Genomic DNA, 21,942 nt, shown 5'->3' on the forward strand with positions numbered 1-21,942 from the left:
ACAATGTGAGCGGGACAGGGAATGAAACTATGATGTGTAAGTATCCCTTCGATACCAACAAAAACTAAGGGTGCCTGTGTGATTCAGGCGGTTGAGCATTGGATTCTTGGTTTTGGCTCAGGTCATGTGTTGGACTCCATGCTGAGCATGGAGCCTGGGTGGGATTCTTTTTCCTCTCTCTCCTTCTGTTCCTCTCCCCCACTTGTACAGCTGCTCTCTTTCACTTTCTTGAAAATTAAAAAAAATTTAAGTAAAAAATGTCTTAAAAGAAAACTTTTATGATTAGAAAAAAAGATTCAAGATTCAGATGAAAACATCTCAACCTGTTTTTAATATTAAAACAATATCCAGAACTAAACATATCTTGGGAATATTTACTATGAAGATCAAAATATTAAAGTTGGGAGTGAAAGCAAAGAGTTCACCTAACAGCATGAAATCAGTGGCTGATAGTAGTTTTCTCTTCTGCTGAACTATATCCCCATCTCCTCCCAGTATATGATGGACTGAATATGGAAACAGTGGTGGGTGTGGGGGATATTTTTGTATCCTTCCATAGTTGATGTCTATTTAAGCAACAACTGAGGCTGTTTTGTCGGAGCTCATATAAATATAACCAAGGTTATTACTATGAGTGCACTGGAGCTGCACAATTATTAGAGGTAATTATATTTTACAAAAGTAGAGCTACTGATAAAACAATAGAATGATTACTCTTTATTTTATTTTAATGTTTTTTTTTATTTTTTAATTTTTTGAGAGAGAGAGAGAGAGAGACAGCATGAGCAGGGGAGGGTCAGACAGAGAGGGAGACAGAGATTCTGAAGCAGGCTCCAGGCTCTGAGCTTTCAACACAGAGCCTGATGTCAGATAAGCCTCTGACTTCGGCTCAGATCATGATCTCACAGTTCATGGGTTCGAGCCCTGCGTCGGGCTCTGTACTGACAGCTCAGAGCCTGGAGCCTGCTTCGGATTCTGTGTCTCCCTCTCTCTCTGCTCCTTCCCCACTCACACTCTATCTCTCTCTCTCTCACAAATAAATAAACATTAAGATAATTTAAAAACATATATTGAATGGTGCCTGGGTGGCTCTGTCAGGTAAATGTCACAGGCCATACTATGACGTTTGTGAGACAGAGCCCCTTTTTGGGCTCTGGGCTGATGGCACAAAGCCTGCTTGGATTGGGATTCTCTTTCTCCCTCTTTCCATGCCTCCCCATTGCGTGCTCTCTTATTCTCTCTCTCAAAATAAATAAATATATTTAAAAAATGAAAAACTTCATATATTGCATGACTTGTGTTTTTTATGCATAATTTATTTTAAATGTATGAGTACATTGTGCATTACATACATACATATATATATATATATATATATATATATATATATATATGACAAGTTTTCTCTAAGATAAAGGAGGGAACTGGGAAAAACTCTCCTCTTAATTTCAACAGAAATAAAGAATTAAGCCTCTTGTTTTAAATTTGTGTATGTCCTTACAAATCCAATTATGTAATTTATTTCCTAGAATTGAATGCATGATCTCTCTCTCTCTCATCTCTACTACATAAATTAAATGCAGATATGCACACACATAATTCATTTGGGTTTGTACACACACACACACACACACACACACACACACTATGCATGTGTGAAAGCTCAGGCTCAGTGAGACTTTTCAATCCTTTTTCATCCTTTGGAAATGTGTAATGTTACACAGTGTATAACCTTTTGGTGAACTTGCGCTGAGCACTCTGAGGGATATTTTGGCAGCCACAGGAGTGCTGATTAGACTGTGCTATAAATTATCCAAGATGGGCATTTTTTTTCCCAGAGGGAGTAATTACAGAGAAAAAAAGTAATATGAAAGGCAAAAGGTCATTCACCATGTATTCCAAGATTCTAGCAGTTATGACCTTTATTAATCTTATTTAGATAAAAATGAATTTTTTCCCTAAATAGTAAACTGACTCTATCAACTGAGCCATATCATGTATAGCAATGGCATAGCTCAGGCTGTTAGTCAAAGATTTACATTTTGAATTATACTCTTTAAAGTTTCTCCCAAATATTCTTCAAGCCTATAAGGAATGCCAGTTCTTGTGAATAACAGGTAAATGAAGGTAAGGTTCATATGCAATTATAATGATTCAAAGATGATAATATATAATTATTTATGGGCTATTGGTTCTCAGTTTTTAGACTTCTTAAAGGTAATATTATATGTTACATGTCTTTATCAGTGGCATTTGCATTTTTGTTAGAATTAATATTTAGAGTAAGGTTTGTTTGATACCTTTTCTTATTTTAGGATAATTCAATATGCTTCCTCCCATTATTAATCATAAAGATATTATATTGGATTAAAGTTACAAATGTGCAAATGAATGTTACATCTATGTTAAACACAAATATTAATAAAACACTTAAGGTTTAAATACACACTAGGCTCTTTAGACTGATCCTGGTCCCAAAGATCTTAGACTCTGAAATTATTTAATTCCTGGCAAGTCTAATATTTATATTCTTTATGGTCTTTATTTTCATGTCCAACTAAAGGTCATTGAGTTAATGTCCACTTATCATTTTATGTATAAATGTGCATATATATTTCCAATTTCCTCTTTTACTAATCCTATAATTTTCTCACTAGAATATCACCTTAGACACATACCCACATACACACACACATCCTCAGTTTTATTTTTCAATTTGCTGATATTTCTAATCTTATAGAGAGGCTCTTTATTCATTCTCTTTATTGATTCACCTATTGATGGATACTTGAGTTGTTTCCATATCTTGGTCATTGTGAATAATGCTACAGTGAACATGTTAATATAGACATCTCTTTGAAAACCTAATATCAATTCTTTGGCATATGTGCCCAGAAGTAGAATTGCTGGATCACATAGTAGTTCTATTTTATTTTTTTTAATTTTTGGAGGAACCTCTATACTATTTTCCATAACCGCTGCACCATTTTATTCCTACCAACAGTGTACATGGGTTCCAATTTCTCCAGCACCCTGCCAACACATTTTATCTTTTGATAATAGTCATTCTACTAGGTGTGAGGTAGTCTCTCAATGTAGTTTTCAGAAGACCTGAATGGCTCAGTAGGTTAAACATCTGACTCTTGGTTTCGCTCTGGTCATGATCTCATGATTTGTGATCTGAAGCCCCTCATTGGGCTCTGAGCTGATCACTGAGCCTGCTTAAGATTCTCTCTGCCTGTTTTTCTGCCCCTACCCCTCTTATGCTCTCGTTCTCTCTCGGGAAATAAATAAATAAATAAATAAATAAGTAAATAAAACATGTAGGTTTGATTTGCATTATACTGATAACTAATGATGTTGAGAATCTTTTATATAATTTTTGGCTATCTGTATGTCTTCTCTGAATAGGTGTCCACTTAAATGCTTTGTGAGCCTTTAGATTTATTTTATTTTTTGCTATTGATTTGTAGAAGTTCCCTATATATTTTGAAAATTAACCCATTATTAGAGAGATGGTTTGCAAGTGTTTGCTCCCACTCAGTAAGTCATCTTTTCATTCTGTCGATCATCTGCTATGCTGTGCAGAAGATTTTTAGTTAGATGTAGCCCCGCCCATTTACTGCTGGCGCTTTTGACGTCATATCCAGGAAGTAATTGTTAAATGGGTGTCAAGATTTACATATGTTTTCTTTAAGAGATTTTACATCTTCAAGACTTACATTTCAGTTGTTGATTCACTTTGAGGTGATTTTTGTGTATCCTGTAATGTAGAGATTCAATATTCTATTAATTTATTTTGGATATGTATATCTATTTTTCCTAATACCATTTGATGAATAAACTGTTTCCTCTTGGCATCCTTATCAAAGGTCAGCTGACCTTATATGCATGAGTTAATTTCTAGGCTCCCTATCCCTATGTTTCATTGGTCTATATCATATTGTCCTAATGACTGTAACCTTGTAATTTATTTTGGAATCAGGAAGTTTGAGTCTTCTTGCTTTGTTTTTTTCTTTTTTTTTTTTTTTTTTTTTTTTTTTTTTTTTTTTTTTTTTTTTTTTTTTTTGGTATTTTTTTGTTTTTGTTTTTTTCTCAGTTGTTTCATCAATTCTGTGTCGTTTGCAGTTCCCTAGTCTAAAAGATTTGTTCTATTTCAGTGGGGGAGAAAAAAACACTAATAGAATTCTGATTGTCATGGCATAGCATTGACCTGCAGATTGTTTCAAGTAGTATGGACATTTTAACAATATTAAGTCTTTCAGTTCTTAAACACAGGACACCTTTCCACTTATTTATCTCTTGTTTAATTTCTTTCAACAATGTTTTATATTTTCCAGAACAGTAATTTCACCTCATTGATTAAGTTTCATTTCTTGTATGTTCGTTTTAATGCTATTGCAAGTTGGACTGTTTTCTGAATTACCTTTTTGGATTTTTTTGTTTTTGATATATAGAGACATAGCTGATTTTTGTGTTTGTTTTATTTATATCCTTCAACTTAACTGCCTATATATATATATATATTTTTTTTTTTTTTACAACTTTAAGGTTTTCTACCTACAAGATCATGTCATCTGCTAAGAGAAATAATATTACTTCTTCCTCTCTGATCTCTTTTCTTTTTCTAATTTCTCTGTTTACAACTTCTAGTACAATGCTGAATGGAAGTGAAAATATTAGGCATTTTTGCCCTCATGGAGATTTTAGAAAGAAGGTTTTAAATTTATTATTGAGTATGATGTTACCTATGGGCTTATCATTATGACCTTTATTATCTTGAGTTACCATCATCCTATCATTCTATATATAGTTTATATAGACTATCATTCAGCCTTATAAAAAAGAGGGACACCTGGGTGGCTTAGTTTGCTAAACATCTGAGTTTGGCTCAGGTCATGATCTCAGGTTCATGAGTTCAAACCCCGTGTCAGGCTCTGTGCTGATAGCTCTAGAGCCTAGGGCCTGCTTCTGATCCTGTGTCTCCCTCACTCTCTGCCCCTTCCCCACCTGTGCTCTGTCTCTATCTCTCTTCCTCAAAAATAAATAAGACATAAACAAATTTTAAAAAGGAGACTCTTCCATACGGATATGGATGAATCTGCAGAACATTATCTAATATAAGTCACAGAAGGATAAATATTACATGATTCCACTTATACAAGGTATCTAAAATAGTCAAACTTGTGGAAGTGTAGAATTGTATAGTAATTGTCAAGCGTAGGGGACTAAAGGAAATGAGAAGTTGTTTTTCAATGAGCATAAAATTTCCATAATGATGAGTGAATAAGTTGTGGAGATCTGTCATGTCACATAGTACCTCTATTTTACAATAAAGTGCTGTGCACTTCAAAATGTGTTCATAGAGTAGACGTCATGTGCAGTGTTTTTAACCACAAACACAAAACAAAACAAACAGAAGATACAAGAAAACATATGGAGATGTTGACTATGTTTAATAACTCGATTTTGTTGATGCTTTTGCCAGTTTTTGTGTATATTTATACCCATAGAACTGTACGCAGTAAATATGTATAGGTCTTTATATGCCAGTTGCACCTCCGTGAAACTCACCATAATTATTGTCCTAGAATGTATAGTACTTTTTAGGTTCCTAGCTATTTACATAGTCTTTAGAAGTTCTAAAAAAATATTCCAAACCTCTTCTGACTTCTGAATAATCTTATCTATCAGCTATTTTCAGTTATTAGGGTATATTTTGAATACTATTTACAACTCACAAATTCTCAGCTATGTGGAAATAACAAATATTGAAATATTCATCTCAATACACTCTAATTTGTCTCATGGAGCATCGTGAATGCAGAAGATGCTATGCTTGCAGTGCTTAGAATGTTTCAACAAATATCAGTTCTTCTTCTGACCATTTGAACTTTTTTCATGGACATGCTTACTTTCCAAAGACACAGCCTAAATGTTTTCTGGGACATGAGTCTTTTATGACTACCTTATACAACTTTTTGTAACTTTCTTTGTAAAAACAACCTGCTTTGCAGTACTACTACTACAATAATAATTTTATGATTGGCTTACTTATTTCTGTGCACTAAGACTTCTTTTGTTTGTAAGTATACATCCCAGTTTTAGCTGGCTGAGGGTCTTTTCAGAGGCTTACAGAATGGTGGTAAATTAAGCTGTTGTTTAGGGACCTTAGCAACCAGGAACTTGACTTCCTAGCCTTTCTATCTCAGAAAAAAATAATTTAAGAGATGTATTCCAAATTTTTTCTCTAATTTTTTAATAGAATCGTGCCCTATGTTATATAACTGCCTAGGAACATTATGGAGTCTACAAAGATTCTGAAAATTATTATGGCTTCCTTCTGATACTGAATTTGTACCCTGAGATTAAGTACTTCAACATGAATTTTGGAAATGTGACTATTGTCAGAAACCCCTTCCGACATTTCATAGCTTTGCCACCAAAGAGAGACTAAAGATCTTTCCTCATTCTGGTTCTCGCATTTTACAGAATGTGTCCTCTTTGGATCATTGTGACTGAACTGCCTACCCTTTCACAAATCAACTGTAAGCAGAAAAAGAATTTTTAAGAATTTGGGCCTCATGCTCTTTGTGGGTCAATTAAATATGTCAGGATGGATAGAGTGTTCAGCTATATGAAAGATCCTGATAAAAACACATGATGAATGTCAAGGATCATGCGTTTCATGGAAGAGGGTGGTCTTCCCAGGAAATGTTAAGTTGGTGAGGACTATTGTACTAAAAACATAGTCTCGAGTAGCTTCTCAAATGTTTATAGAAGAGAACTGGGAAAAAATATTTGTTGAATTTTGAATAAACACAGACATGTAAATCATATAGCACTTTAAAACAAACAATTGTATCTTTAGAAACAGATTAGACTACTCCATACTTTTACGAGATATATTAACTTAAATATTATCATACCATAACTAACAAAACATTGGCTTAAGGAAATTATTTTCATACAGGATTCACATTCACTTGTCTATATAGTCTGATTAAATCCATGCATAATGTTACCTCACCATTAATGTAGTCTTGGTTGAAAGTCTTTTATACAATTACATTTTAATTCTAGGTTTCCATTATTTGTATTGTTATTTGAGATTTGCTATACCAAATAAATTGTTTCTTTTTTGTTTGTTTTTTATTTATTTTTGAGAGACAGAGAGAGACAGCATGAGCAGGGGAGGGTCAGAGAGAGAGGGAGATACAGAATCCAAAGCAAGCTTCAGGCTCGGAGCTAGCTGTCAGCACAGAGTAGGATGCGGGGCTTAAACCCACAAACCATGAGATCATGACCTGAGCTGAAGCCGGACGTTTAACCGACTGAGCTGCCCAGGCGCCCCTAAATTGTTTTAATAGATATGTTTCTAACTTGTCAGTTAAACAATTGGTAATTATGTGGCCATTATGTTTCTTAATACCTATTTTATAAGTTTCTATGAAGAGAGTTCTATGAGCTCTGTCTGAAGGAATTTTGTATCAGGACAAATTTTGAAATTTAAAAATTTCTCAGTGTAAATATTCAGTAACAGGACATACTGAAAAATATATTACTGCATATCAGATCATGAGATTTATAGAGTCAAAACTGTTTTAATGTTTTCAGCTATAGGATATAGCCAAATATAGGATATATATATATATCCTATATATATATATATATATATATAAATACATTATATATATATATATATATATATAAATACATTAACACATAAAACATCATCCTATCTAGTCATTATATTTATCTTTTTCATTCTTTAGTCATTTTTATTTTAGTAACTTTATTTTATTTAGGACTTTATTGTAAAACCACTTTAAATTCTTTTTAGAAGTTGACCAGGAATAGATGCATAAATACATTTATGGTCTCTCCCTGTCATGGCTTTTACATTTCACTAAACTTAACTTTACTGATCAGAATAATAATCATACTTGCAGGTACACTATATTGTTTTCTCTATTTTCACTTTGACTTTCAAGTTTACAAGCTCTTCTAATTTTTCATGCTACATGGAAGGAGAAATGCTCTGGGGATTATGTTAATACTTGACTAATTTAGTTTTGCTCAACATAAGAATGTAAATTTGACTTCCCTTAACTTTTTTTCAGTTGCCTATGGATGTAGAGCTAATAAAATATTTTATATTAAGATATCTACAAAGTCTTTTTATGTAGATTATTTCACATATATTTTAAGTTTATGTAAATATAGTATTTCATTACTAAGGAGTTACTGAATTTTAAAATCTAAAAACATATCAATTTTATATACTTAATACAGTGTTTCTTTGAATATCTAACCACTTTAATGTCTTTTGTCTTATGAAACTACTTCTTTATGAACCTATGACCATCAGAAAATTTTAATATGAAATATTTTTCAGAGCACTATCAGCTGTATGTTCCTGAGTCAGCTCAAGTTGGGTCAGCTGTTGGGAAAATCAAGGCAAATGATGCAGACACTGGTTCAAATGCTGACATGACCTACTCCATCATTAATGGTGATGGTATTGGGATATTCTCCATCTCCACTGACAAAGAGACCAGAGAAGGGATCCTTTCTTTAAAGAAGGTAAAAATGGCATACTTTCTCTGACTTAGTCAATTCACCCATTTTTCCATGAATGACCCATAATGATATGAATAATCCATATTGTCAAGTCATTAAAATGCTAAAATATTCCCTTTCTGAGATGTAATTGCATTTTAATTATGGCTATGTCTGACTTCTTGGATCTTTTCTTAGAAAAAAAAATATATAATGGGAATATCTGATGTAGACTATACCATGAATGTGCCCTCATCTTTGTTTTCAGATAACAGGCTTATGTTGAATTCCAGTTCTGTTACTGCTCTATTAATGCATAAATATTAATTATTTTATGTTGTACTAATCTAAGTAACATTAAGAGACTTAACTAACTATGTAAAAATCTTCACTGTGTTAGCTAACACTCACTATGACACAGGGTTTGTTTGATAGCCGTGGATTCATCATGGCAGTGTTAGTGGAACCATTAATCTTCTCCCTGACTCTTTGGTGTTGTAAAGAACTTGTCATTGGACTAAATCTATCTATTTATTTTTGCTTCTAAGAGTACCTTATGTTTATGGCCTTGTTAAAATGAAATGGGACACAGATATTAGCGAAGAAAGATTTAAATGTAACTCTTAATGCAGTGTTTCTTAGTCTTTTAATATTGAATGATTTCAGCTTGGAAAACGAGTAACATTCAGATTCCTGGGCTTTATCTTCATCTATTTTGATTCAGAAAGACTGGATACAATTGGCCTTTTTATCAAGCCCTCTAGCTGACTCTACTGTAGAATATGTTCACAACATAGGTTAAGAAATTTTATGCTGACATGCTACTGTAGACATTGAAGTGAATTAATCTATCAATCTATCACCTATCTATCTGTCATCTATGCATAATTATTTTATTTGTGTGTTTTGTATATACTTTTCTATTTGAATTATATAAATTTTATTAATTCTCACAATATGTATAATTGATTACAATCGAGGACTAAGTTATTTTTAGATGCTATAAAGGGGGCCAATAAGTAGGGTTTTTTTTTAAATTTTCTTTATTTTTGAGAGAGAGACAAAAAGAGTGAGAGTCAGTAAGGGAGGGGCAGAGAGAGAGGGAGAGAATCCCAAGCAGGCTTCATTCTCTTAGTCCAGAGCCTGACACAGTGCTTGATCTCATGAACTGTGAGATCATGACCTGAGCCAAGATCAAGAATTAGACACTTAACTGACTGAGCCACCAAGGCACCCCAGCAGTGTGTAATTTAGAGTGTGTAAATACTTATAAAGCAGTATTCATCACCAGGTTATGTATTGATGTCTTCACCTAAAATGCTTCATCATTTTGATCATTCTTTCCTGAGATTGTAATGAGAAATGTTATAAAGCAAATAAATGAGTACATGATAAAATGAGGATTTTAATTGCAAGTTGAGAGACTGAATGTGTGTTTTCTATGCAGATGTGTAAAAGATCAATAGAGACAAGAAACTTAGGATACTAAAGAGAGGATAATTGATTTAAAAAAATAGACTGGGGTAGAGATGACTCTGTGTAGGATCTTGATTGAGGGTGGAAAGAAACAACTGAGATGCTATGCCCCCTGCCCCGAGAAAATCAAACAGGAGTGCAAAGTGAATGGTTGCAAAGCTTGCAAATGATGCAGCTGGTTTGGGGAGCTGGGGAGGAGAGCGATTCCTGCTTACTCAACACTAAGTCCTTGTAAAGTCGGGAGTTAGACCATATTTGCAAAACATGAGGGTGAAGGATAATTTGAATATATACAGGATCTGAAACACAAGTGTATATTATGCAATTAAAAACTCTAGGGACGGGGCGCCTGGGGGGCTCAGTCGGTTAAGCCTCCGGCTTCGGCTCAGGTCAGATTTCATGTTCGTGGGTTCGAGCCCCGCATCAGGCTCTGTGCTGACAGCTAGCTTAGAGCCTGGAGCCTGCTTCCAGTTCTGTGTCTCCTTCTCTCTCTGCCCCTCCCCCTCTCACGCCCTGTCTCTGTATCCAAAATAAATAAAACATTTAAAAAAATTAAAAAAAATAAAAACTCTAGGGATTTTACCACCCTGTGTGGCCTCAATTAATTCAATGAAATTTGTGCAAAACAAAGGCAAAATAGTTTTTGTGCATATGTGTGCACATATATTTAAATAACATTCTTTATTCTATACTGCGGAGACACACAACAGTTATTTTTTAAGATGAGAATCGTTTCCATTGTGCAAATGGTACTGGTACTGATGATATACTCAAAATATTTTCACTTTTTCTTAACGAATTAATATTTTAATGTAGTCTACACTTCCTTCAAGACATATTAACGTTTACATTCATCTAGTTCTTCAATCCTTCAGATTAATATTTTTTAAAGTTTATTTAGTTTTGAGAGAGACAGACACAGAGTATGAGCAGGGGAGGGGCACCATGACAGCGAGACACAGAGTCTGAGCTGTCAGCTCAGAGCCCAATTCGGGGCTTGAACTCATGAATGGTGACAGCAAGACCTGACCTGAAGTTGGATGCTCAACTGACTGACCCACCCAGGCACCCAGATTAAGATGACTAATCCAAGTTATTTCACTGGTACATACTGCATGTTATAAAAACAATTGCAATTTGAAAAATAACCTATGTAACTCTGTGTTGTTTTTAACATTTAAGAGCTCTGATTCAGATGACAGGAAATGGATAAAACAGTCCTTTAAAACCTGTTTCTTTTTCATCTCTAAGGCTGCTCACCTTAGACAGCAAGTCAGAACTGCTAATCTTCCCAAAGATCCAAATCAGAGCTGCTTTCTAAATCAGTTTGCAGGGCATCTGCTCATTCCTGGTCATATCATCCCTTTATCAGAAAATTGCCAAATTGAATTCACTGGTCCATGGTGTGGTACATTGTAAATACACTTTGATAACTTTCATTTATTGTTTAATGGAGCCTGGCTGGGTGGAAGGGGGGAAGAAGATAAGGATGAATGGAAGTCGATGGACTCTCTCCTCTGACATAAACCCCTGTAGCTAGGGATGTGTGCTTTTTTTTAGCAGACTTCCTCAGATTCTCTTCTTGTGGTCTTCATATCAATTTGCACTCTGTATGGTACTTGTTGTTTTTTGATTTTTTTTAATTTGAGGATCCAACCCTATTTGTTCTCCTGACTTTCAGCCAAACCCATCTGTACTATCTTGTTCTTTCTTCGGGTGTATTTAAAAAACACATATGGTGTTTAGGCCTATTGCTTTAGGCCCCCCAAAAATCTTAAACATGGTCTTTAAGTCAGCAAAGAATGTCGGAAAATATGATCCTTACTGTCAGAGGAAATATAAGTTTGGGTCCTGTCATTGAGAGATCTATGGCATTGGCTCAAGTCTTTGACTCTGCTGTTTTCTTATGTAAGCACTTTACGAGGTGATTATTAAAAATATATAAAATACGATGAAAGTTGTGATCTATGCTGTGTCTGCCTAAAAGTTGCAATATACCTCAATTTCTACTTTTCTTCCTATCTTCTGTTTTCCCTCTGTTGGCACAAACTTTTAATTACACTTTTCAGACCTCTCCATGTGGTTATTATTGTGCTCCCCTTTATTTAATGTTATCCAATTCACATATAAGCATGGAGAAAATTATATCCTGTGTATATTATATCACACATGCATGCTGTCATTCAATGGTTTTTGGTAATTTGCTTCTCTTTCCTTCTTCTCTAAAATATTTTTTTGCCATGTTCAAGTTTAATATTATCTTTGTAGTGCAACATTTCCAGGCATATATAAGTCACAAATATCCTTCTTTGGATTATCTTTTCTATTTTATATATAATAGGCATTTCATTAATTTCTCACTACAGTGAAAAACCATAGCAATTTTATCACTTTTAAATCTGCTAGATCAGATAGAGAAGGAAGACTTATTCTAATTAATTCACTCTGAATGCACTGATAATTGTCATAGATACATATCTATGTGTGCTATAAATGTATTTCTGTCATCAATACTTGGCAAATATTTTTGCAGCTGGAACTTTGTATTTTTTTTAACATTATAGTGTTAAGTGTAAAAAATGATTACTATTATCTTATTTAATAAATGATTTGAAATGGACCATAGAGTAAACATAAAATGTTATATATTTTTTAAAATTGAAGTTAATACTAAGAGAAAAAAGTATGGAATATGTTCAATTATAACCATAGTAGGTCTATGCCACATAATCACATTTTTGGTTGTTTAGTGGAATATGTTTATTGAACTTTTCTGTATTATTCCTTTGCCTCGCACTGACTGATAGAATAAGAATCAGAATGTTCCTTGACATTGGATTATAGTTTTGGGGTTCTGAGCAACAAAGTGCAGCAAAGAAGACCCCACCCTATTACAAATGACCATAAAGGGAAACACATCATCACACTTTTTTTAAAGAAGAAATGAATATTCTTTAGAGATATTATTATCATAAGAAAACCTTCCAAGATGCTATTTTTTAATTTTTTTGTTTGTTTATTTTTGAGAGAGAGACACACACACACACAGAGCATGAGCAGGGGACAATAAGAGAGAGAGGGAGACATGAATCAGAAGCTGACTTCAGGCTCTGAGCAAATGGTCAGCACAGAGCCTGACACTGGACTTGAACCCACAAACTGTGAGATCATGACCTGAGCTGAAGTCGGCTGCTTAACTGACTGAGCCACCCAGGTGCCCTCCAAGATGCTATTTTTATTCTTATAAGGTGTTATTGTCTGGAAACTATTTCTCCTGTTCAACCAGAAGCTAAAGAGAGGAGTCACATTTGAATTCAGTTAAATCTATCACTATATTTAAAATGACTTCTGGCAGAGGACTGATTTGGGACAATTTGGTTCTTATATTCTTATATAGGCATGACCATAAAGGGATAGCTATCAGTTGAAACTACTTTGGATGTGAGTTGACTGGTTTTCACATGTATATTTCTGTAATATACTTTAATATATCAGTTGGAAATTAATAATGTGTTGAAACATCCTGATGAATTAAGCTATTCATATCATGGACTATTGGTAAGTTATCATATGTATGGAAATTCATACATATAGACACATAGAGGCTGTATAAAATATAAATAATATTAGATATATTATATACTTTGACCTATATAATATATGTGTATTTGTTACTTGAAATAAACATTTCCCATTTATTTTTCCAGTCTTTCAATGACAGCAAGCAAACATATAATATTTATTTGTATCAATATCCTTGAAATTATTCACATTAAATGAGCAGTACTATCTTCTGCAAAGAGAAATTTAAAACAAGAAAGTTTGTGCATGTGTTCTACTCTCCACAGAATGTCTACCATCCAGGAAAGATCGTTGACAAGGACCACAAAACATGGCATAGTTAGAAATCCTAGCTGAAGAAACATTATTCTAATCCATGCCATTTTTCTTAGGTTTGGGCAAAATATTAAAATAAAAAGTAAATAAAAATAAAATAAAATACACTTTTTGTCAGAAAGCAAAAATTGATAATAGTATCAGTTACTATTTCAGAATTTGGCCATTGTTTGCATGATTATTTTAAAAAATAAATGTTTATTTGTTTTTGAGAGAAAGAGAGAGCACAAGAGATAGTGGGGCAGAGGGAGAGGGAGACTTAGAATTCGAAGCAGACTTCAGACTCTGAGCTGTCAGTGCACAGCCTGATGCAGAGCTTAAACCCATGAACTGTGAGATCATGACCTGAGCCCAAGTCAGTCACTTAACCAATTGAACCACCCAGGGACCCCCTTTTTTTTGATGATTGAAGTTACATTTGAGTATGCAAAATGTTGATATCAATTCCATTATTATCCCCCATTGTTGCCATATAAAATCTGGATGAGAATGCAATATAGAAATTGGACCACAGTGAGATCATAAGTCTCTTCTTGGGGTGCCTGGGCTGCTCAGTTGGTTAAGCATTGGACTTGATCTCGGTTCAGGTCATGATCTCATAATGCTTTCCTGAGTTTGAGCTCCACATCGTGCTTTGTGCTGACACTGTTAGTCTGCCTAAGATTCTCTTTCTCTTCTCTCAAAAATGAACAAACATTCTCAAAATAAATAAACATTAAAAAGTCTCTTTTAAAAAAAAAGAATTTTAGGAACTTCTTGTACTCCAAAGTGAATTGATTCATAGAGCAACTTGGTTAAAGGCTGTTTTCAGTATCCGTCTACTTATGATGGTTATGTAAGTCCAGAGGAAGACTATACTAGTGTGGTTTAATGAGTAGTAGAAGTGATTAATGAGGAACAATTAAAAAGTTCCAAATATGTAGAGCTGGCTGGAAAATGATGGATGGAAATGATAACTATCTATAGTAATGTAAAATGTGTTAATATTAAAGAAGGAAAAGTATTATTTTATAAGTTAGAGAGAGCAATGATATGTAAAAGTAATTACTAGAGGTAATAGGATAAAATTAGGAAACGAAAATTTAAAATGAATATTGGAGTCAACTCATTGACAGTGAACTACATGAGGATATTGAGCAGTAATTAAACAGAAGTTAAGAGAAACCCCAGTGGCTGAGGACATTAAAATCACACCAGAATAACGTCTTCTGACACAGGCAGAAGAGATAGAGATAGTGAAAAGCATTTGAGTTTCTAAGCTCTAGGTCTATGAAATAAGGAAACTATAAAGTTCCAATAACCAGAATTAATGAAGTTATTAATTCATTTTCAGCGTTATAACCAACATTCGATAAGATATATGAATATATGTTTTAATTGTGAGAATACTATATTCCACCAAAAAACAGTTCATCTTCAGTCACCGAATTGGAATGTTCTATTACACTATTTATGTGCTAAAGATTTCAGGCTGTCTAGCGTAGTGCTTAAGGGTACAACGTATAGAATCCCTCTGCCTGAAATCAAATCCCATGTACACCACCCTGGATTGTTGACCTGGCAAGTTTAACTTTTCTGTGCCTTGATTTTCTCATCTATAAATGGGAAACAATTATAACTCTTGGAAGTGTGTCGATGGTGTGCCAGCTAACATATGTTAATTGGTTACATTACACATAGGAGTCAGCCATTCATGTTTTAGAAATAATACCACAATTTCCATCTTTCAAACATAAATCGTGTAATAGCATTTTTCTGTTCTCTAAATACAACTATGTTTGAGATTTAGGAAGAGCTATTAATCACCCACCATGTCCTAGGAGTTATGCCAGATACCTGAAATATGAAGATGAATTAGATAATATCCTATCTCTTAAAGAAAATGAAGCAGATGTAAAACATTATTATAATACAAGATGTCAAATGCTAATGGTAGAGGTTTACTTATATTGTTATGAGTTTGCAGATAAGAGAGCCAATTTTTCAAAGCTGAAGGAGGGTCAGGGAGAACTTTGCATGGGAAATTACTTTTAGGCATGCATGGAGCAGTATGTGGACGATACTAAGTGAAATAAATGTGAGTCAGTAACTTTATATTTAACTACATTGTCCTTTAGGTGGAGATCACAGGCAAACAATTTTGAGCTTTAAAAAAGAGGGTACATTATATCAGGGAATACATCCTCTAACCAATATAATTATGGCACGAGTTATCTGAACTCTATCTGTCCTGGGGGGAAAAATCCTTTATGACCCACAGCTGCAAAGCCAAAATTTATGAACACGAAACCTGGAATCTCATCCTAATTGATTGAATTAGAGTGGATATAAATTGAATTCCCAACCGATCTGGGGGTGTCTTTTTCTGCAGGAATGCCAGGGCAGTCACAGAAGTCGGGAGAGGCAAGGAACAGGTTATATTCCCTAAGCCCAAAGAAAGCTCAGCCCAGCCCAATTTCAGACTCTGTCCCCAGAACTGTAAAAGAATAAACTTCTGTTGTGTCCGTTAACCCAGTTTGTAGTAATCGGTTATGGCAGTACTCAGAAATTAATGCATTAATGCAAAAACCTAATAAACCAATCAAGGTATTAAAAGCCACCCCATTTCTGCGTACCTACAGAATCCTTCCTGGCACTGTTACAGTAAAGCAGAGCACATCACAAGTGGAATTATCCCAGGAATGTTCAGGTGGTTAGAAGGTAGAAAGAAAGACAAATATCTTACATTGAATCATATCAAATTATCTTTTGTGTATATCATACATTGCTGATATCCACAATTTCATGTGATTAAAGCTCATTTCATTTTTTTAAGTTTAGAATTGTCAATACATATACATGCTGTATTTGTGGTAATTCTATTTCTGTTATATATCTATCAAAATTAATTTTAACTTACTCAATTTGGCAACACAAATCATTGCATTTGTTAAGTATGAGCTGATGTGGTAGACTGTTTATAACTCACAGAGCTTGATCCACAACTGAACTTCTCCAGAGAATTAAACCCAAGGTAAATTCTATAAAAATGAAAAAAGGCATTTGATAGTGTTCCTGGTATATTTCTTCCTAAACATAAATATTACATTAGTAATCTCCAATAGAATATCTTTGTTTTATGCATACCTACTTCTCATATTAAACACTGAATTGATAATCCACATTTACAGATTACCAAAAATAGAAAGTTGAAGTAGTTTCACAATTTTGTTAAATTAAATAAACTATATTTAAATTATAAACCTCCATCCTCCACACCAAATATTTTGGTGAGGCAAAATTTATGGAATAGATAATCGGTGAATAAATTATAAAAGACATATTTTTCAAAGTGTCTTCACATAGCTCTAGATGTAAGAACTTTTTCCTCATGTTTGCTCTTTAGCTTGAGTATTTTAATCACTGTTCAGTGGTTTCAGAATACAGCCAGAAAGACCTCTAAAAACATGGACAGTTGACATTTTACAATAGAAATGGGAAAAAAACCAGTTTTATTATTCTCATGAACAAACAATCTTAGGCTATATAATACCCCTTATCAAGTTCATACAATGCCTCATGTTTATAGAGTTATTCTGCATCTGTTTTTGTTTTATTTTGTTTTAAGGCAAGAAAAATGGATGTTTGTGTTTTAAAAACTTCAGCCAGACATTTCATGTTTTTGCTTTCTGTGGGAACTCAATAGCCTGGCAAATTTTCTTTCTTTTGATCATATTCCCTCCAGTATCTTATCAAAGCCAGGCTTTAGATAGTATATTTCACCATTTTTGGTATACTGTTTTTGATATACTATTTCTAAGTAAAAAAAAAAAAATCTGGTAACTATGGAAAGTATAGCCCACTGGCAGAGTTTTAAATAGTTTCCCAGGAACAAATGATTACTAGGCAATTACTGGAAGATATATTTAAAATGTATGGTTAATGAGTATTTGGAGTGGGTAAAAGAATAATTATAATCCTAATCCAATATCTATGTACTATTGTCATTTTCATGGAATACAAAGAATTAACATACTTTATACTCTATACATAATACTACAATCTCCAATTTAGTACCGCCAGATTTCTATATAAATGAGGTTGTTAAAGTATTTCCATTTGCATTAATTTATTTGCTTCTAAATCCCTGTCTCATTCTTAAATAATATTCATTCCTTAGTGTCTCTCGATGGATCCCTACCCATCCATCTGCCAGTTGTGGCAAACAACTCCTACAAAATGATTATCCCTGCCTTGAAGTAGTTAAATATATATTAGAGAATCATAAGCATGACACCATGTGTCCATATAAACAGGCTGTGCCTTCACAGTAGGTAGGCTAGTGTTAAGATAAATGACATCTAAGATGCTAAGGGACCTGCTAAAAACAAACCAAGAAATGCCTGTCATATTAAATGCACAGCTTGATAATAATATCCAATAGTGTAGCGGTGGCTAAGATTGCATTTACAAATTTCATTGAGAGCCAGAAAGATGCAAAAGCCTACAACATGAATAAATGGAGATGACTCTTTTAAAATCCTGTGTTATAGTGGAAAAGAGATGTTAAGTATCACCAGTGAAAAAATCCTATGGGCTTTGTTTTGTTTTACTTTTAGTTTTAATGTCTCAAACACTGAAATTCAAAGACAAGAGCCTTGCTCATTGTAGTTTACCAGATGCAGTAGGTTGACTATAAAATATTCCATTGATTTAAACATATTTAAAATCTGCCAAGGGTGTTGCTTTCCATGAACAAACACCTAGATTCTGATATCCCATGCTCCTCTGCGCCCAGCAGAGATCATATACACCTACCCAATTCCTGATAGGTGATAGATGTGCAGCATTTCTAGGATACACTATTTAGATTTGAATGAAATGTACTGAATTAATGAAAGACAAATTCTCATTTACTAATGTTAAGGAGTCAGGGGCCAAGGAGGGAAAAAGTGCAATTTATTTGTAGTTCAAATTCCCTCAGAAAGAAGTGACCCCCAATTGGTAGAGTCATAAACTGCAGAACCAATAAATGTTTTTTTAAAATACATAAATCTAGGGATGTCTGGGTGGCTCAATTGGTTAAGTGCCTGACTTTGACTCACATCCTGATCTCACGGTTCATGGGTTCAAATTCTGCATCAACCTCCATGCTGACAGCTCAGAGCCTGAGCCCGCTTCCAGTGTTGTGTCTACCTCTCTCTCTGCCCTTTCCCCCACTTTCAAAAATAAATAAAAGATTAAAAAATTAAAACAATATATAAATCTAAAATATATAGTATTTTATCATGTATACATGTATCTATATGATATATGGCCTACATTTAAGAATTTAAGTTTTTTTTTTACATTTTTACTTTGTCTTATAAAAATTTTTAAACTATTGCAATGACCCAGTTGTATCCATGTCCCTGAGGTGTATGACAGGTTCTAGGTTCTTAATATATCATTTGGAAATTAAATGGTTGTTTTTCTTACTATGAGCCTTCAGTCTCTAGGAAGGCCTAATTCCCAAGGAGATTCAGAAGAGATAAGGGAAGTAATCATCAGTAGGATTGATCATGCTGTTTATAAAATCTCTTTAAGGACACTCTTTCTAATCAGCTTCTCCTTGGCCCTCAGAGTAAAGGAAACTATCTGAGTTCCCTCACAGGAAATAATCATTTTTATATACTGCCAGGAAGGAAGACTGCAAGACTGAAGCATCCTAGTGTAAAATCAGTGGCAGAAATAGGAATGAAACGTTTCTCTGTTTCTTCTCGCAGATATAAATCAGGAAGACCAGCATCAGTGGAACATCAGCAGGCTTTAACATGGCTGACCTCTGGATCCTTTGCACTAATATCGCTCTGAAAACTTTTGACACTGTTAGTCCTAAAGCTGAGATCATTTTAGGTCATAGAGTCTATTACATGCATCCAGTCTAACATACTACATTCAGTTATGTGAAAAAGTACTTCCTCTTAGAAACAATATATAGTGGCTTATAGGTACTCCCACATCTGATTTTGTATCATTATTATTTTCATAATACTAGTATGTCTATGGCATTAAATATACAGTGATATAAATGTCTATTTACTATTTTGTATCCCATATTAGACCATATGTACCTTGGGGCAAAATCATTATTGTAAGTAAATTCATGACTCCTGACCTATATTATTAACAGAAGAAATAAATATATTGGACAGATGATTTTAAAACATAAGACAAGAAATCCCTAAAAAGACTATGAGAAAGTATTCATATGGACTCAAAGCTAAAAAAAAAAAAGGCATAAACAACAACAACTACAAAGATTATTATTTTGGGTGCCTGGATGGCTCAGTGAGTTAAGCGTCAGACTCTTAATTTTGGAGCAGGTCATGATCTCAAAGTTTGGTGAATTTAAGCCCCACATTGTGCTCTACACATTGACCTCCCAGAGCCTTCCTGGGATCCTCTCTCTCGTGCTCTCTCTTTCTCTCTCTCTCTTGCTCTCTCTCTCTCTGCTCTTACCCTGCTATGCTCTCTCTCAAAATAAATAAATAAACTTAAGAAAAAAGATTATAATTTAAAAAAGGAGACAAACATCAAAATATATTAAAGAAAATGAACACAAAACAAATACGTGAAATGATATTAGCACCAAAATAGAAAAAGAACATAAGTAAAACAATAAATATAAGATTCAAAAGTTTGTATAAAATATTTTATGAAGATCTTAAGGAAATATTGTTAAACTGAAAACTTAAAATTTATCAGATTATAAAATAAAATACCAAATTTAAAACCACCAAGGCGAAAGTAAGATGATGATAGATAAAAATAAATAATAAAACATAAATTGTTTAAATGCAAAACAAAACTATTTTATAAAGCCAAAAAATTAGTAAAAAATAATTTTTAAATTGTTAATGCAGACTGAAGAAGGTATAAGTTACTAGAGACTAAGAATGAGACCCTCCAAAAGGCAGTGTTTCTTTGCCTTTGGGAAATATTTTTTGTTTCTACTTATTACTAAATTTTTAGCTGTGAAAAATTCAAGTTTATTCAGACTGGAGCTTTCATGATTTTTGTTTTAGATGTTGTGAAGACAAACTTTATACTCTGTTGATAAATGGAAACAGATGGACTTAAATCTATCCATGTTTGTTTTAAAGAATGGGGAAAAATGCTTGTTTGAAATGTCATGGCACTCATAATATTGGAAATCTTATGCATATATTTTTTCCCAACAGCCACTGAACTATGAGAAAAAGAAGTCATATACTCTCACCATAGAAGGAGCAAATACACACCTTGATTTTCGCTTTTCTCACTTGGGTCCTTTTAAAGATGCTACCATGCTGAAGATCATTGTTGGGGATGTAGATGAACCACCACTGTTTTCCATGCCTTCTTACATCATGGAAGTCTATGAAAATGCCAAGATCGGGACTGTTGTTGGCACAGTTTTGGCACAAGATCCAGATAGCGCTAATAGCTTAGTAAGGTATGGTGTGCTTTAATTCTTAGATACATAAAGAGTTTTTATTGCCTTTTGCAGTAATTTTAAGTGAATAAAATAAAATGTGAACTATTCTATTTCCATGTTATTTTCTATTAAAATAATTAAATTATAATGTTAATGGATTCTTTGAGTAGTGTAGTAGATGGATTTCTGTCAAATTTAGAATGTGTGTAGCTAATCTCCTTGAATTCAGTTAACCCTTGAACAACATGGCCTTGAAGTGCAGAGGTCCACTGTTTGTGGGGATTTTTTTTTAATAATAATGCTGCAAATGATTTTCTCTTCCTTATGATTTTCGGGGTTTTTTTAGTTTGTTTATTTATTTTGAGGGGGAGGGCCTGAAAGAGGGAGAGACAGAATCCTAAGCATCTGACAGGGCAGAGCCCAACATGTGGCTTGAACTCATGAACTGTGAGGTCATGACCTGAGCCAAGATAAAGAGTCGGATGCTTAACCAACTGAGCCACTCAGGTGCCCCATTCCTTGTGATTTTCTTAATAATGATTTCTTTTCCCTAGTTTCTTTATTGTAAG

At 33.8% G+C, this 21,942-nt stretch overlaps 1 protein-coding gene across 1 annotated transcript in view; it reads left to right on the forward strand.

Moving 5' to 3' along the window:
- Positions 1 to 21,942, forward strand: part of CDH18 (cadherin 18) — a 497,699-nt gene that overhangs the window by 392,426 nt on the left and 83,331 nt on the right. Inside the window, exons 6-7 of the mRNA XM_029941281.1 lie at positions 8,399 to 8,586; positions 21,138 to 21,391. Of these exons, the coding sequence (XP_029797141.1) occupies positions 8,399 to 8,586; positions 21,138 to 21,391 (442 nt within the window). The remainder of the gene's footprint in view (positions 1 to 8,398; positions 8,587 to 21,137; positions 21,392 to 21,942) is intronic.

The sequence above is a fragment of the Suricata suricatta genome, chromosome 6, assembly GCF_006229205.1.
Source record: "Suricata suricatta isolate VVHF042 chromosome 6, meerkat_22Aug2017_6uvM2_HiC, whole genome shotgun sequence".
NCBI classification, from domain to species: Eukaryota; Metazoa; Chordata; class Mammalia; order Carnivora; family Herpestidae; genus Suricata; species Suricata suricatta.